The sequence below is a fragment of the Chaetodon trifascialis genome, chromosome 20, assembly GCF_039877785.1.
Source record: "Chaetodon trifascialis isolate fChaTrf1 chromosome 20, fChaTrf1.hap1, whole genome shotgun sequence".
NCBI classification, from domain to species: Eukaryota; Metazoa; Chordata; class Actinopteri; order Chaetodontiformes; family Chaetodontidae; genus Chaetodon; species Chaetodon trifascialis.
Genome location: NC_092075.1, coordinates 17,199,147 through 17,215,551, shown reverse-complemented (window position 1 = coordinate 17,215,551; position 16,405 = coordinate 17,199,147). Strand labels below are relative to the sequence as shown.

General features: G+C 40.4%; 2 protein-coding genes across 2 annotated transcripts in view; one reads left to right on the top strand and one right to left on the bottom strand.

The window, feature by feature from the left end:
• Nucleotides 1–16,405, bottom strand: part of barhl1b (BarH-like homeobox 1b) — a 336,897-nt gene that overhangs the window by 72,557 nt on the left and 247,935 nt on the right. The window lies entirely within an intron of this gene.
• ppp2r2ab (protein phosphatase 2, regulatory subunit B, alpha b) lies at nt 1,749–16,394 on the top strand. The gene is made up of 10 exons (XM_070989504.1): nt 1,749–2,030; nt 4,629–4,697; nt 8,010–8,107; nt 8,442–8,607; nt 9,648–9,760; nt 11,031–11,208; nt 11,377–11,541; nt 13,714–13,883; nt 14,528–14,619; nt 14,733–16,394. The coding sequence occupies exons 1-10, from the start codon at nt 2,024–2,026 to the stop codon at nt 15,010–15,012; spliced, it is 1,338 nt and encodes a 445-aa protein (XP_070845605.1). The 5' UTR covers nt 1,749–2,023; the 3' UTR covers nt 15,013–16,394.

Genomic DNA, 16,405 nt, shown 5'->3' with positions numbered 1-16,405 from the left:
TCATCTTAGTTTCTTGTCTCGTGGGCTTGCCATTTGATTTGATGATATTCCTCACGTTCCTGCATCTCTTAGCAGCTGCAGCTTTGGACTGATGTATTTCTCTTTTCTTCAGTGGGCATACTTCTTCTAAGGATGAAGGATCTGTGTCCATGAGGGCGGTGAAACTATCACTTAGACATCTGAAGGCCTCTGTGTTTGTGGTGCTGAGACATCTGACAAGCCCTTCAATCCCCCTACAGAGTCCACCAAAGACTGTGGTTCCTTCACACTATACATGACTGGCTGAAAATAGTGGAAGGAGAAGAGGAATATCTTGTTCTGAAGGTCTGACAATAAAAGACAGGGCAGAGGTACATTTTGGGTTGCAATAGTCATGCATGGACGTGCATATTAAGGATGTGACTATAGGCTTAATTTCTATTACTGGTATTATATGACAGCTCTTATAACAGAACTTTGTTTTTCACTTGCAATCTGCACACATAACTGTTACACTGTGGTTCTATAATCAAGTGTATAGCAACAGCCTTTTTGAAATAAGCAGATTGAAGTCTATCCTTTGCTCTACTCTTGCAATATACAGTTTCTCCTCTTTTTCCAGCTTTCTCTGTCAGCTCACCTACTCAAACCCAGAGAATCCAAAATGTACATAATTGCTATGATTGTCCTGAAGATTATGTTGCAACACTGACAATTGTTCTAGCTAAGTTGCAAAATTTGATGCTGGATCTCACTTTTGGAGTGAAGCATGAAGTTAATGCAAATAGAAACAGCTAAGCATTGCACAACCAAACTTTTTGTCTAGCAGACAAAAATGTTCAGTTTCACTGCAGTAAATCTCTTGTTGCTTTGTGTCAGTAACTCTTGAAATAGTTTTACTAAGGCTTCCCAAGAAACTTGAAAGGATACATCCCTTGTAAGGCTTTATTTGTACAAATGTCAGTATAGCTCAGCAGTGATGGGTATTTTGTTTTCTATGTCATTTGGTGTGGAGAAGATTCTGATCGGGATCTGTTTGTGTGTCAAGAGTGGAAAATAACTGACTGCAAACGCTATTTTGTTGAGTATTTTTTTTTACCTGGTTTTGGAGTGCTTTGGTACATTTACTTCTGGAAAGTCAAAAACTACATCCACACTGTTCTTCAATTAGTCAGGAATGCTGTCTATTTCAGATTCTGAATCTGAATTTATTTTATTGGTCGAATGTGTTGACACATACTAAGAATTTGTGATTTCAGTCGCTCTTGATCTCTTTGCAAACAACAAATTTTCAAGTGAGGGACAAGTGATGAGCATGTCATTGCAAGAGTGCATGGCAGTGCAACGCAAACTGTAAGATATGTATGGTTATGTATTATGCAGGGGTGATTTATGTGCACACTGTATTGGTGGTTAACGTGTATGTGCAGTATTGTCTGCTTAGACTTAACATACACATGCATTCTCATTGATTTCATTCATTTGAGAACTTTAATATGAAAATAATACAACCACAACTTTTGACAGTATCTGTTACAAGGAGACAGTTGGTTCATTGTGACCAAATGTTACCAAGTAATAAAATGGCTTGTACTTTTTCAGAGTGCTTGGCTACAAGTAACTGTGTTACTGCTCGATGAAGACAATGATACTCCATCCCGACCGGCAAGATGTCGCTTCATGTATGTGCACGCGCGTGCCCGTGTGTCTGCCATGCTGAGTGAGCGCGCATTCTAAAAACCCTTTGGTTCACGTGCGGAAAGAGACTCAAGAGGGGTGGGGAAGAAGTGACTTGTGGGATGCGGCAAGAGAGACAGAGGGGTAGAGTGACTGTCACACGGAGTGGAACAACAGCGAGGGGAGCGGGAAAGAAAAGGGGGGAGGAATAAAGTGACCAGTGTTTAATTTCGCGCCTGACATTCAGGTTTGCGCACACAGACAGCAGAGATTCGGCGGAAGAAAAGTTCAGATCCCACGAACCAGCGCGTGGGAGTGGGAAGCAGGATCGTGACTGACTGAGGCAAGCTCCACTGTCTGTCTCGACATGGCAGGTAATTCCATTTAACCATTATACTTACAGACACAACAGCCCGGCGTTTTCACAACGCCAGTCTTTTCCAACAAACAGCGTCCGACGTTTGCAAGATTACGCTAACCCAGGCGAGTGTCAGTTTAGCTAACAGTAGCTAGCTAACACAACTTAGCAAGCTAGTGCTAACGTTAGCTAGCCAGCACATTCAAGTGTCATCCCCAGTCTGGCCTGTTTTGCCGGCTAAAGCTATTTAGCCAATTGCTGCTAGCAAACGGTAGCTGTTTACCATTATCACCGACCCGGGACCTGTGTTGCAAGCTAACGCTGCATACCGTGTTAGCCAAACATAGCTATCCGCGACACTAACCCAACGTCAACTGGCTTTAACGGTTGTTCCTTAGCCTTGTGCACGGGACTGGGCGTTAAAACCCCTCATTGAAGTCATCTGAGTCTGCGATTAATGTCGGAACAGGACGCAAATAGCCAAAGAGTAAAGCTGGCGGTTTCCACTCCAGTGCACAAATTTCTTGAAACATGCCATGACTGGCTTGACAAGCCAGGCTAGCTAAGGTTAGCTCAAACTTTGACATTGTCCACATGCAGGCTAGTACTACAGGCCTGCTGCAGACTGAACGAGCTGTTCAATATTCTTTGCAAATTTTGACAAAAAGGACCGAAATGTTAAGATGGCAAGTGTTGGGAACATAACTATATTGAAGCGGAACCCCCCTCCCCAATAAGATCTAGATAGTCAAAGATTTATTTAGCCTTACGTAGCATTTCACATTTCATTCATTAGCTGACACTTAACCAGCGAATGATAGTAATTAAAAATGGTATGCGATTTTAGTTCCGTATAGCCGAAAGAGATTGATGGGTAACGTTATTTACTCATTGTGCAAAAAATAGTCTACTACTAACATGTTTAGTACCTATATTTGGTCCATTTGGGCGGGGAAATGGCACTGGTCTTAGGACAGAGGTGTTGCACATCATCCTCTCGTTGAACTGATGATATGATTTGAACATTAAACACCTGTTTGCTTTATGCTTTACTCTCTGCAGTAAATACAGGCAAATCTACCAGAGTGTTGCGTTTTATCCTGGCCAGGACCAACCCTGTCCTGGCTTTTTGTTTTAAATCATGATTCATTTCAGAATACGGGTGTATGATGAAGCTACAGTGACTCATGAATGTCCTTGATTATTCTGCAGAGCTGTTCGACTACATCTTGGACATTGTTATCCACAAATCCGACCAGTTTTCATTGTGTACTAACGGCAATCATCACAGTTAAACATATGCAGAATTCAACGACCTGTATTGTGCAATGAGCTGTGTTGATGGAGGAACCTGTTGAGGCAAATGTTGATCATTTTCAAACAGAGCAGCATGTTATTTCTTGTGGATGTATTTTTAACATAGGAACCTGACATGAGAGCATCTCTTGCTGATATAACTGTCACCCAGGCTTACTCTAAAAGATGTTCCAAGAGTGTATTCTTCATTCTTTATTTATTCTTCATATAGAACCCAATTAGCTTTCACAAAGTGGTTGCTAGTTTACCTGGGGTCCGCACAGAACAAGAAAATAAAAAAAAAGCAACAGTCACATAGTGTTAACAAAAAAAGCACACTACAAGCCAAATACAAAGATAGAAAACAAGTAAACCGACTTTACACATGAAACTGCAGACAGTAGCAGTCTACAGTGGAAACAAACAAAAAGAAATTGTCATATGCCCATGGCACCGAAAAATAAACAAAAACAAACAAAAGGGTCCCCAAAACAGCAACAGTAAAGCAACATCTAACTCATGAACTCATCAATTCCTGCTTTGGTGACTTTTTGAACAAGGGCCTGTTTTTAATCTGTCTGATGTTGGCTGGGAGCATTCAGGTAGAAGAACCTCTATAAAGAACATGTCTCATCAGGCAATTTGTTCATGGACTTTCTCTCTGAGTGTGAAAACCACAGTAGCAATTATGGCTTAAATCAGATTTTTTTATTTGGTGGATGCATGTATACACTCATTGATTGTTAAAGGTCTTTGACACCCAAGTTACTTGTGCTTCTGAATCTTCCCATAACGTAACTGGTCTTTCAGGTACCATCTGTGGAACAGTTCAGGGATATCTGTATCTTGATTTTAGTTTTAGGAGAGATTAAAAGGTCTTATTGGATATCAATTTGATTTTTCTTTTGAGGCTAGACTTGCAGACATTATTAGTGGAGAATGCCACACACATTTTTGCAGCAGGACTGCCACCCCTTGCTTCCCTAGACTGACAGTATGCTGAAACAAAACTCTCTTCACAGAGGTCTTATTTTTGAACTACTTACTTGTGTGAGCATGGAAAATCCAAACACACTCTCACTGGTTTGATATACCATATCATGTAGTTAATTCTTGTTCATGTTTCATTATCCAAAAAAAATTTTAAGCTTTGCCATCTTAGTTTGTCTAAACTACTTGTACATCATAGTAGATGCCTACCGCAGAACAGTTCAAATCTGGGAAACATCATGAAGCTTGATATTAAGTTATATGTAGTATACTTGGAACCTGCCAAAATTTTACTGAAATGTTTTTTTCAATGTTTTTATCTCTGCAGGACCTGGAGGTGACATGCAGTGGTGCTTCTCTCAGGTGAAAGGAGCCATCGATGATGACGTAGCTGAAGGTATGAGCTCTGCTTAAATGGAGCATTTTTAAGTGTAAAGCACCAGTGGGTATTAGGGAATACAAACCGATAGCTGCTCAGTGTCTTCCTCATTTGTTCCATTTCCACTAACTAGATGTCACACGGTTTAGCCGTGCTGTTGTGTGGTGAGCCGTGATGCTGTGCATTTCAACAATGTGTTTCCCGCAACCGCTCTCTCCCTGCAACAGAACAGTATGAGTCTTAGCTGTGACTGTCTGTTGACTTGCTTGTCAGGTGTGGTCATCATGCAGTTGACTAGAGAGAAAGTGACACTTTTAAAAGGATCAATATATTTAACTTTCAAAAATGAACAATTGCCATTTAACATAAGTCTCTCTGGTTCCTCTCCTACCTTCTGTTTCTGCTTTCATCATACAGCAGCCTGTCTTCTGAATCGATGGCTGTATTGGAGCTAATGCAAACCAATTACTTCCGGCTCTTGCTGCTTCACATTAAAAGCTTTCCACTGGCAAGCCACTGGAAGGCTCTTAAAGTTACAGGAAGTGTAACCTTATTTGTCACTGAGGTTGATGACTGACTACAAAGTCCTGCAGAGAGCTGCAGACAGATGCCACTTGTGCCATGCCTGTATCTTGGACTCTGATCTTGGTTGCTCTTGGTGCAGGGCAGATGTCCCCACTACAGGGAAATTCAACAACAGGGCCTTTAGCAGGCCAGATATCTGGTAATGGACAGTTCAGAGAATATGAAGTATGAAGGCGTATAAAACACAGTAGTTTGTACTCCCATTAGACAGGATTTCTAAAGAGTTACCACAGCAGCAGTGATTTTGCCCCCCATCTCAGTGCAAGGTAAACAATGGCACACCATTCCTGGTGTAAGTCATTTTGTCTTGAATGTGTGCTTATACATGTATTTGACTGGCCAGTGCATTATGTTGATGGATAATGTTGCATTTCATTGCACTCAGTCGCCAGTTTATTAGGTACACCAAGCTTAAACTAATGCAGTCCTGCGATCAATCATAACCATCAAGAAAGTTATGTTTTTCTAGAAACTGCTTCAGAGAGGTGTTTTGCTGTCATTGATGTAAATAGAGTGGATAAAATCACAGAGACACCTCAGTATAACACAATGCAATTCAACAGCACCACATACTACCATGACCATACAGTTGAATCAACACCTCTCTATAAACTCTATAAACTTTTTTTTTAAGTAGACAACTCTGCATTTTTGCTAGAGCACTTTACGGTGGCACCCCTGCTGTCCCAAAGCAGTCAAATCATCATTGAAATGAACAACTAAGCTCTGTTTGTCTGTTTATTCATTTTTTATTTAATTTTTCTACTTTTGTCGTTCTTTCTGTCAATTTATTGCTGATGGTTACTCCCCAGGACACGCAAAATATTCTACTCAGACTTGATGCACCTTTGAGAGAATATTTGTGTTAGAAAAGATAGTTTCTCTTGGGTTGTTTTTTTTATCAGATGTTTCATAGAGCCACTCATGCAATTCATCAGGTATTATAGCTTTTTGTCTTGTGTCTTATGTTTTCTATCCCTAAACAAATGAAAAAAAGGCTATTAGATCACAGCACTCTTTGTGTGTAGCCTGTTGTTCCGAACACACTAATGGCTGTGTAGCTAGAATCTAAAGAATGGCAACATGCTTTACTGTAATGCTTTTCAGCTCATGATGTTCTGCAGCCGTATGCCATGTTTCAGCCCATTAACACATTCCTGCCACGGAGAGAGAAAAATGGTACATTTTTGCCTGCATTCTTAGTCTTACACAGTGACTTTCATTGGTAACTAATTCCATTCGTAACTAATGCATTTGGGCAGTTGTTTGCTGTAGCCGTATTTGTTTTAACACCTGTAATGGCAATTGCAGACCTTCCAGCTTGTACACATTTTGTGAAGAAGTTTGACATTTTGACATTAAAGTTCACTGGTATGATTTGTCACTCTAAGCTGTGTGTAAAGCTGATGACACTTGTGAGTTCAACTGTGTACGTGCAGTACTCAAGTATAACAGCATGAGGCAGCAGTCTCTAGCCTGACGAAAAGTTAAAGAAGAAGACCGTTCAACCAATCGTAGTGCTGGATTCATTCCCCTGTCTTCACCCAAATATCAAGTGGGGATGATCATGGGTGACGAATGTCATTTCAAGAGACTGACTGGACTTTATCCCTCTCACTCCCCCTCCTCACTCATGGCTGGCTGATTGGACTGGTCTTTTAACTCCTTTGCAACGCCAAACAGAGTGAGGTAAATGTAGAAAGTAGAAATTGTGAATTGGGTTAACGTTAAAGAAGTTCCACACAAAATATCAGGAGCAGTGGCCATGCATCTGTCCCTATAAAACTGCAGCACCTTGCATTTTGCACATTGCAATTTTGATTTTGACATTAGCCACCATGGAGCTTCAGGTAATAGTGTGGCTAAACCTCTAAATACAAAGGCGTACAGTCCTAGATAAGAGCATAACTTTCTGTAAATAATAAGGAAATCTTACATTGTAATATACAGCATGAGTTATGTCCATTTTTATTGAAAAATTGAATGCAATTCACTAACACTTATCAATTTGTAAAAGCACACATTTCCTACAGTGACATATTAATCATGAAAAAAATGGTTTTAAGGAGGTATACTCAAGCTCAAAAACACTGGTTTCTTCATAGCCAATAACTCAATAGAGTGCAGAATGGGAAATGACTCTGTGCAAAGGAAGGAGGCTTGGTCTGGTTATTATTTTGTACATATTATAGACTAATGCTCATCTGATGGATAATGAAAAATAGTTAGTCACTGCTCTAATAGATGAGCACTTTTAAGTATCTCTCATATAGCTTTGCGTCTCAGTCAAAAGTATTACCCACTACTTTGGGCCTCAGGGAGTATGACACACGCAAAGACCTCCTATATGACCTTTTGCAGCATTGTCTTTCTGCTCCAGTGTGCAACAAAGGGTTAAGTAAGCATGTATGTGTTTGTGAGAGAGTTTCTGTTTATAACGCAGCATACTGCTGCTGGGGAAACATGTAATGCTGTCTGAGTGTGGGGGGAGAGAAAAGGAAAAAACTAGGTTACTGATCATTTTCATCTGCTCTACATGCTCTCGAATCCCTCTGCATCTCTGGCCTGCACGCTCGTCTCTCTAGTGCTCTTGATTCTTGGAGAGATAAATCCAGGGTTATTTGAGTGAACTGAGTGGTTCCTTATTGTCTTTAGTATTGGAGAGACGTTGTTTTATCTTTGGTCACCAGTTTAAAAATAACATTACTGCAGAGACTTAAATGTCATGTTTGTGTTTTTTTGCAGCGGACATCATATCCACAGTTGAGTTTAACCACACAGGGGAGCTGCTGGCCACGGGAGACAAGGGTGGGCGCGTAGTTATTTTCCAGCAAGAAATAGAGGTACAGCTCCAAGTTTGTTTTTTCTACTCTTTTATTCCCACAAGCTATCCATTTTAGAAATTCTCACCTCCTGAACTCAATTACTCAAATGTAAAGGGGAAAAAAAAAGAGTAAGAGTTTTATTGAATTTATTAAATTTTAACTAGTGTTGCGCTTTACACCCATGCCAGTTTTATTTCTTTGTAAAAGAAAGAAGTAGTTTCTTTCTAAGAGATGGATATGTGTTTCTAGAATGAAACTCATCAAATATAGAACAAAAATGATCATCGCTGTCTTGTTCTTCTAACGTCTGCTCTTTTCATCTTTGTTTGATATTTCACCCGATTCCCGGCAGAATAAGAATCAGCCTCAGTTCCGGAGCGAATACAATGTTTACAGCACTTTCCAGAGCCATGAGCCCGAGTTTGACTACTTGAAGAGTTTGGAAATAGAAGAGAAGATCAACAAGATTCGCTGGCTGCCTCAGAAGAATGCTGCCCAGTTCCTCCTGTCAACTAACGGTAAGTTTATGATATTCATTTAGCACATATCCAGATATTTTTTAAACACATAAAATTAAAGCCTATTGTACACCTCACAGTCAAATATAAACAAGAACTCAAATTAATAGTTCAGAAAGCATAATTCCTCTCAAAATTCCTGGTAATGTTCCTGGTAATTCAAATAGTGATTAGTAATACTTTCCATTATCTGCCTCAAACAAACTGTGCAGGCTCTTCTCATCTTTCTTGGACCATCGTAATCCTGCATGAAGGTGTTCCCTAAAAAGTCTTATGTATCACTGGAGATTTAAAATTATCATAAAATCTGCAACTTAGCATAAGTTAAAGGTTAAAGTTAAGTTGCTCTTTCTCATTATAAAAAATATTGTCAGTTTGTTTCGGTTTGTTGTAGTACTGATGTGTACGTCTACTCTGTGACAGGATAAATTAATAATTTATCTAGCCTCTGGCATATCATTTCTATGCCTTGTTAATAGCTGATCAGATGCAAAGAGGAGTGCAGCACGCACCATCACACACACTGTTACTTCTTACTGTGTGTCATTCGTTTCCCACCCATATTACTTTCATTTTTTACACAGTTCTGTTTAATACCATATCTTTGGGTGTTTTCATGGTGCTGAATAGATATACAATCAGCAATTGGAGGTGCGTTCCTTTCAGCCTTCTGATTTGCTCGACCTCTAAATTTTAACAGTGACTAGGTTTGCTAAAAACTACCAGATGTGGTCATGCAGATCTCATCAGTTACCATGTATTTACACCTCACATCAATATGTGTTTCGCCTTATGTCAATATTGTTTCGGGATACAGATCACAGTTTAATACCGGGTGTAGAGGGGTCAAAGATCCTTAAAATTCCTTTTAACCATTCCCCTTTTGTACTACAATCTGTTATTTGATATCTCTGAATTGTAGCCAGACTCTGAGCAACATATCCAGGTTGTTTGACCCCCGCATATTTATGCTAATACTGTACATTTGTCCTTTGAAAAGACAGTGCTGTTATTAACGTAATTTCTTTTATTTTTGACAGATAAAACAATCAAGTTGTGGAAAATCAGTGAACGAGACAAGAGACCAGAGGGCTATAATCTCAAAGAGGAGGATGGACGCTACAAAGACCCCAACACTATCACGTCACTGCGGGTCAGTCCCTGAGCCAAACACAACCTGAGGGGCATTTAAAGGGGTGGGATTATTATCCAGCCAAGGGTTTCGACACAGAACTGAAAATAATCTGTAGCTCTATTCACATGTATTTGATACTTGATATAGTGAGAGAGCAGTGCTGTACAGTTTAGTAGGTTTGCTTCTGTGGGTAATGCAGACAGCTCAGATTACACTTAAGGTCGATAAAATGAATATAAATGTATGAATTGCCCTGAATACCCACAGTTATTCTGGCTGATTGTACTTTTTTTTAGGTTGAACTTCGGTGAAACTCTGCTGGCAGCTTGCTGAGATCACCAAATTATATATTTAAGAGAATCTTATACATAGGTGTAAGTTTTCCTGCCCTAACAGGTGTGACAACAAAACTAACAGTCTTCTAACAGGCCTAGCTAAATGTGAGTCAAGTGCTGTCCTTACATGCTAACACTGTCCTGAGATGTCAAATCAGCCAAAATAACCGAAAAAACATTTGGTGGGTGTGAGGGCTTTATTGTGGGCTCTATATGATGTCTAAATGGTTGTGCCTCTAACTCGGAAAATCTGACACGCTTGTATGCAAAAGTGTGAAATGTGTTTCGAGTCATTGAGGGCCACCGGTTTGGCTTCCTTTTCTGTTGCTAACAGCAAAGATGACTTGCAGACAGCTTGCAATTTGTGCATCTACAAATGTTGGAGCTAATGTTTGGGTTCCTGTCAGAATCATGCACCTTCAGGGTGTGTAGTTGTCAAGGCATTGATCCAAAAGGCTCACGTTTTACACTCGCATGTTGGCACAAATTTTAAATAAAGGTTATTTATTTTTTGATAAAGGCATTTTAATTTTTAACAGATTTCTCCCCTGGTTCTTCTTCGTAATGCATTCAGCAGCCCTTCTCACTCACTCTGCGCCCAACAAGTGCAGCACTGACTGATATCACACCTCTTATCTTATGGCCTGTGTAGACTGCTGTATGGATTAAAAGAAGCAAATCTGTTAGCCAAACTTAACGTCAGATGAATGACTGAAGGAAGCAGCTGAAATCCATTCTATATAGAGAAGGGCGTTAACTGCTTAACTGCTATTCCATCTAGCTAGGTTAGTACCCAGAATGCTGTGTTATACACTGTCTGGCTGCTCTGGAAATTAAACTCTATGAGGTGTGTGACAGACAAGAAATGCGCCACAAGGAGCTTTCAGAGCTTCAAAAATAATTGCTGCCTTTTATATGAGTTTCAAATGATGTCCTGTTTGTTCTTATCTCAGGTACCAGTTTTAATACCCATGGACCTCATGGTAGAAGCCAGTCCACGCAGGGTGTTCGCCAACGCTCACACCTACCATATCAACTCTATCTCAGTCAACAGTGACAATGAGACCTATCTGTCTGCAGACGACCTCCGCATCAACCTCTGGCACCTGGAGATCACTGACCGCAGCTTCAGTATCCTCAAACACATGATGGCGTTTGTGTCTGCGCACCTGCCTAATCCATGAAACTCATCTGAATATGCAATTATGGAATGGCAGACTGATCAACATCAGTGTCTGGAGTGCAGATGTGTGAACAACATGTTTGTTATTGTATTCCTCTTAACCCTGTATTCTTCAGATATTGTTGACATTAAACCGGCCAACATGGAGGAGCTAACAGAGGTGATCACAGCAGCAGAGTTCCATCCTCATCAGTGTAACACCTTCGTCTACAGCAGCAGCAAAGGAACCATCCGTCTGTGTGACATGAGGATTTCAGCGCTGTGTGACAAGCACTCCAAATGTGAGTACCTGCTTCGGTCCCTTTTAATCACCAGTCCTCTACCTCTGTGCGTCTTTAATGACATTTCACCACATTAAAAGGTGACATTTTAATTACCTTTGTATATTTTACATTTTCAAACATATCCATACAAGAAAGCAGAACATATCAAAGTCACCTTATTAAAAACTCTGTTTTATGTCACAGCGCCGTGACATAATCGTAACCCAACACTCTTTCTGCCTCTGGAGTTTTTCAGGAGCTTGGCAGTCAGAAAAATAGTGACTGAGCAGTGATGGAAAGATTTGACATGATAAACAGCTCAAAAATGCTGATACATCTCAGCACTGAGCACAGTCTGACACTCTCTGAGTCTCGGAGACTCCACTATAGGCTGACTGCTTAACAGACAGGTTTTGTCTGCTTGTGGCAGTCTGATATCCGTCATTCTTCGATGGCTCATTCTAGGGCAGTCAATGAATATTCTAAATTTGAAAATATAGAATTGAATTGGGAAAAAAATCCAGACATTTGATTGTGTAAATTAATATCTGATTGTGGCGGGGTGGGGGCCAGGGGAAGCTGTACTGAATACACTGCATGACAGACAGGAGTCACAAAACCAGAGCTTCCATTGTCCAGTAATTAACTAACTTTTTTTCTGCTGAAGTCCAACATATTTAAATCTCTCAGATCATAACAGTGGGAATAATTCCAGAATTAGATGTCAAAATATTCTGTCTCGACAGGCTGTTTTTCCTCGCAGCCTCTTCGATGTCCACCCTCTCTCTTGCTCCTTTCCCAGTTCAATGAAGTAAGAGTTTGTGTCAACCAAACCTGAGTTGGTGACGTTTATTGGAATAGTGAAGAGGAACCAGGAGGGTTTTGTTGAGTTTTATTTTGTTTTTGTGGAGTGTGTTTCACATTGATAAGATTACTCTTTCCGAGCCTGGTGGCTTTGGTGAGGGTGATGCAGCGTCTGTTTCTGGTTAAACAAAAGGATCTTGCTCTTTGTAGGGATCATTTCCATAATGTTGTCAGACACTTACAAGCACTTAAAGTGGACGTACATTGACAGTCCACAAATGTCTGGAGGGATTACATTACATCCTGTGTTGCGCCTGCCAGATACAGTGCTCTCACTCAATACTGGACCATTTTCAAAAATTGTTGTCTCCATTAGTCACTTGGACATAAAAACATGGGAAATCTTCCAGGACATGTGGACAGACACCAACTAGAAACTGCACACAACATCATTTTGATTGAAAATGAAACATAGATCAAGATGAAACAAGTGAATAAATCAACAACACAGTATAGGACACTATTTTGTTTATTTTGGAATGTGTAGGTATTTAGGTCTTTTAAAAGACACATGTTTTTTTGTTTGTTTTTTTTGAAGATGGCCAATTTTGACAGCCGGAGTGCATTCACTGTGGTGTTCGTGTTCCCAACCTTATATATGTGTGATCTGGCTCTCTTATCCCTTGTATGCATGAAAACAAGACAAGAATCTGCCTGTCATCGGAGTCAGACCTGCAGGCTGTGCTCTCTCCACATCAGAGATTGTGTGCACCAGCAATGTCACATGTCCCATTTAAGTACCTGCCACCTGTATTTGTTTGTCCCTGTACACCTTAAATATCATCTCATTTTAATTTGGAGAAAGAATGCAGCATTAACGTGTGTGGAAATGTCTGCTGTGTTCCTGCTGCATCAGAGCACAGAACTTTCTTCATTCTGGATATTAAATTTGTATGGTCAGCATGTATGAAAATCTTGCAGTTTGCTCAAAACATATCAAACATATGCATCTGATATGTTACTGCAAAACCTCCATTAAATGACCACAGTGTAAAAAGCTTCCCTCATGACACACAGTCAATATAAGATATAAGTATTATATATTGACAGAAGATCACAACACAAAATTCTGCACACCTGTTTGGGATTTTCTTTCTTTGTTTTTTGTAACCATCTTTCATCCATTACTTTTGTGATTTGTGCAGTTTATGGTATTAAAGTAGCTTCTCTGGTTTATCTCGTTGCAAGTTCTCAGTCATACAGCCTTGTTTTCTACCTGCAGTGTGTGTACACATCTTATTAATGTTGCTCAGAAACCAATCTAAGCCCAGTTGGACTATATATCATTTTACTTATGTTTGCATCCTCTTCCTTTCTCTTGTCCAGTGTTTGAGGAGCCAGAAGATCCCAGTAATCGCTCCTTCTTCTCTGAGATCATATCCTCAATCTCAGATGTTAAGTTTAGCCACAATGGACGCTACATGATGACCAGAGACTACTTGTCTGTGAAGATTTGGGATTTGAACATGGAGAACAGGCCAGTGGAGACCTATCAGGTGAGACTGGCAAACAGATGCACAGCAACACCCTGTGGAGTCTGGTTTGTTGCACAAGTGTAAACCGGTTGTGAGTGACTTAGCACTTTAATTAGCACTAGATTAACGAAGGGCAAGTTGCTACAGACCCCACAAAGCGTAGAGCATTTATTGTTCTCTCACAGTCACAAAAATGACATTTAAGTAGGATTTGTTTCAGGCCTGTTATTGTCCATGTGATAATGTGTCTACACCCTGTAAATGTAGCTCTAAATTCCATTTTATTCTCATTTCATATTTAATTTAACAGATAATGTGCATTTATTCTTAGTAGTGATGTTGTGTTGTAGTTCAATTTTCATACCAACACAACAGCACAACACTAATGAAAGGTAATAATGCAAAGAAAAGACTTTTCTAAAACTATGACCACACCTTTTTTGATTCATTTCTTGCCATTTTAGGTTATGGCCACTAGGAGGTGCCATTAATATGGGTTTTGCTGTGCACAGGCTTTAGTACACTAAGATAATGACAAGCATGTAGGTGGTTTATGTGTACGTTTAAGCTTTTGTCAGTAAATCCAAATTTGCAGTGGTAATACGGATTGTTCAGGTCATGTGAGTCTTAAGGGAGCCTCGTCACGCCTACGTCTGTCATTACAGGTTCATGAGTACCTGAGGAGCAAGCTGTGCTCGCTCTACGAGAATGACTGCATCTTTGATAAGTTTGAATGCTGCTGGAATGGCAATGACAGGTGAGGACATGCAGGGGCCAGACACAATAACACCTCATGAAGAAGAATTAAACTTGACTTAACGACTTGTATTCAAGGCTCACACACCTTTCTCATATTCCCCCCCCTAACAGCGTGGTGATGACTGGCTCATACAACAACTTTTTCCGGATGTTCGACCGTGGCCACAGGCGGGATGTAACCTTGGAGGCGTCCCGAGAAAACAGCAAGCCCATGCAGGTCCTAAAGCCCCGCAAGGTGTGCGCTGGTGGCAAACGCAAGAAGGATGAAATCAGCGTGGACAGTTTGGACTTCAACAAGAAGATCCTTCACACTGCGTGGCATCCCCAGGACAACATCATCGCAGTTGCGACTACCAACAACCTCTACATATTCCAGGATAAAGTGAATTAACTATGGGGTGAGCTTATGTGAGATTGGTGTGGGTGACTTCATGTGTCCCACCTGCAGCCTCTTCCAGGGTGATCTGTGGTAACGCCGACAACCAGCATCCCTGTCCGTCGCTACTGGGTGACTAGTCTTTGCCACTTTGTTCTAGATGTGGACAGAGGAAGCCTCACTCTTGCCCATCATCAGCCTGTCTGTCTGCGGCAGAGTAACACCCGCCTTGTTGTTTAAGTGATGTTGTGCCAATTTTTTTTTCTCCCCCCCCTCAGCCCACCTGCCCTTTTCTTCCCTGGCTTAACATGGGTAAACAGTTTACTTTCCTTAAAATTCTGAATACAAACACAATTATTTTTATAACTTGTCCCCAATGGCTCTGTGGTAGAAAAGGAAAAACACTTATTTAGTATGTCCCCTTATTGTCCTGTGCCATTGTAGTGTTTATTTTTCTAATAAAAAACATTTTTTGTGTGTATATACACCTTTTATTAATTCATCTGTTATATTCTCATCATATTCTTTCAGTCTCTTCATGTTTCCCCTCTTTCATTGAACCGTTCATATTCAACAGTCACAAATTTATGCTCACAGTTGTCTTTACACCCTTACTGCTCATACTGGACAGCAACACCTCAGCGGTGGCTGCCAGGAGTTTGAGCAGCGCAGTGTGTTTCACAGATTGAAAGCCCAGACCACCCAGTGAGGAGCTGTCCCTCTCACTTTCGTTGTGCCTCAGGGTCTGGGCGGCCATAGGCCAAATAAGTCCAGACTCCAGAGGAGATTGTGATGATGATGGTGATAATTATTATTTTATTTTTTTATTTTATTTTTTTGGCTCTCTCTTGGCATCTTTTGTGAATTGGTTCCTCTTCTTCCCTTTGTGTTCAACAATAGTCAGGTATAAGAGATAGCCTATTCAGAGATAATTATGATTGTCATATTTATATTAAAAAAGTAAAAAATGTCACCAGATTTGTTCCGTCCTATTTTGTGAGAAGAAGCCGGACCTTCCACGTATCTTTTTGAGTGATCTTAAGTGTTGTCTTCCCATGCTGTACCACAGCGCTGAAGCTGTACTTCACAACAGGGAAAAGCTTTGATTTGACACTGGACCCTCCTGCTGCACCAATTAAAGTACTTGGATGTGTAAGACTGCAGTCTGACAGCAAACATTATTTGAGGCATTAAGTCACTTAAGTGTTAAAACTACTGCAGACATTATTACTGCTACTGTATGTGATGGTACAATAAGCTGCACATGAAATTGCAGCAGTTGATGTTTCCACACCATATTTAAAATGCGGTCAGTTCAGACTATATTGATGCCTCCAGTAATGTGTACCTACAATTTTAATCTGACAGTGAAGAAAATAAATGAGCTACTTTTTGCATCCTTGTGATT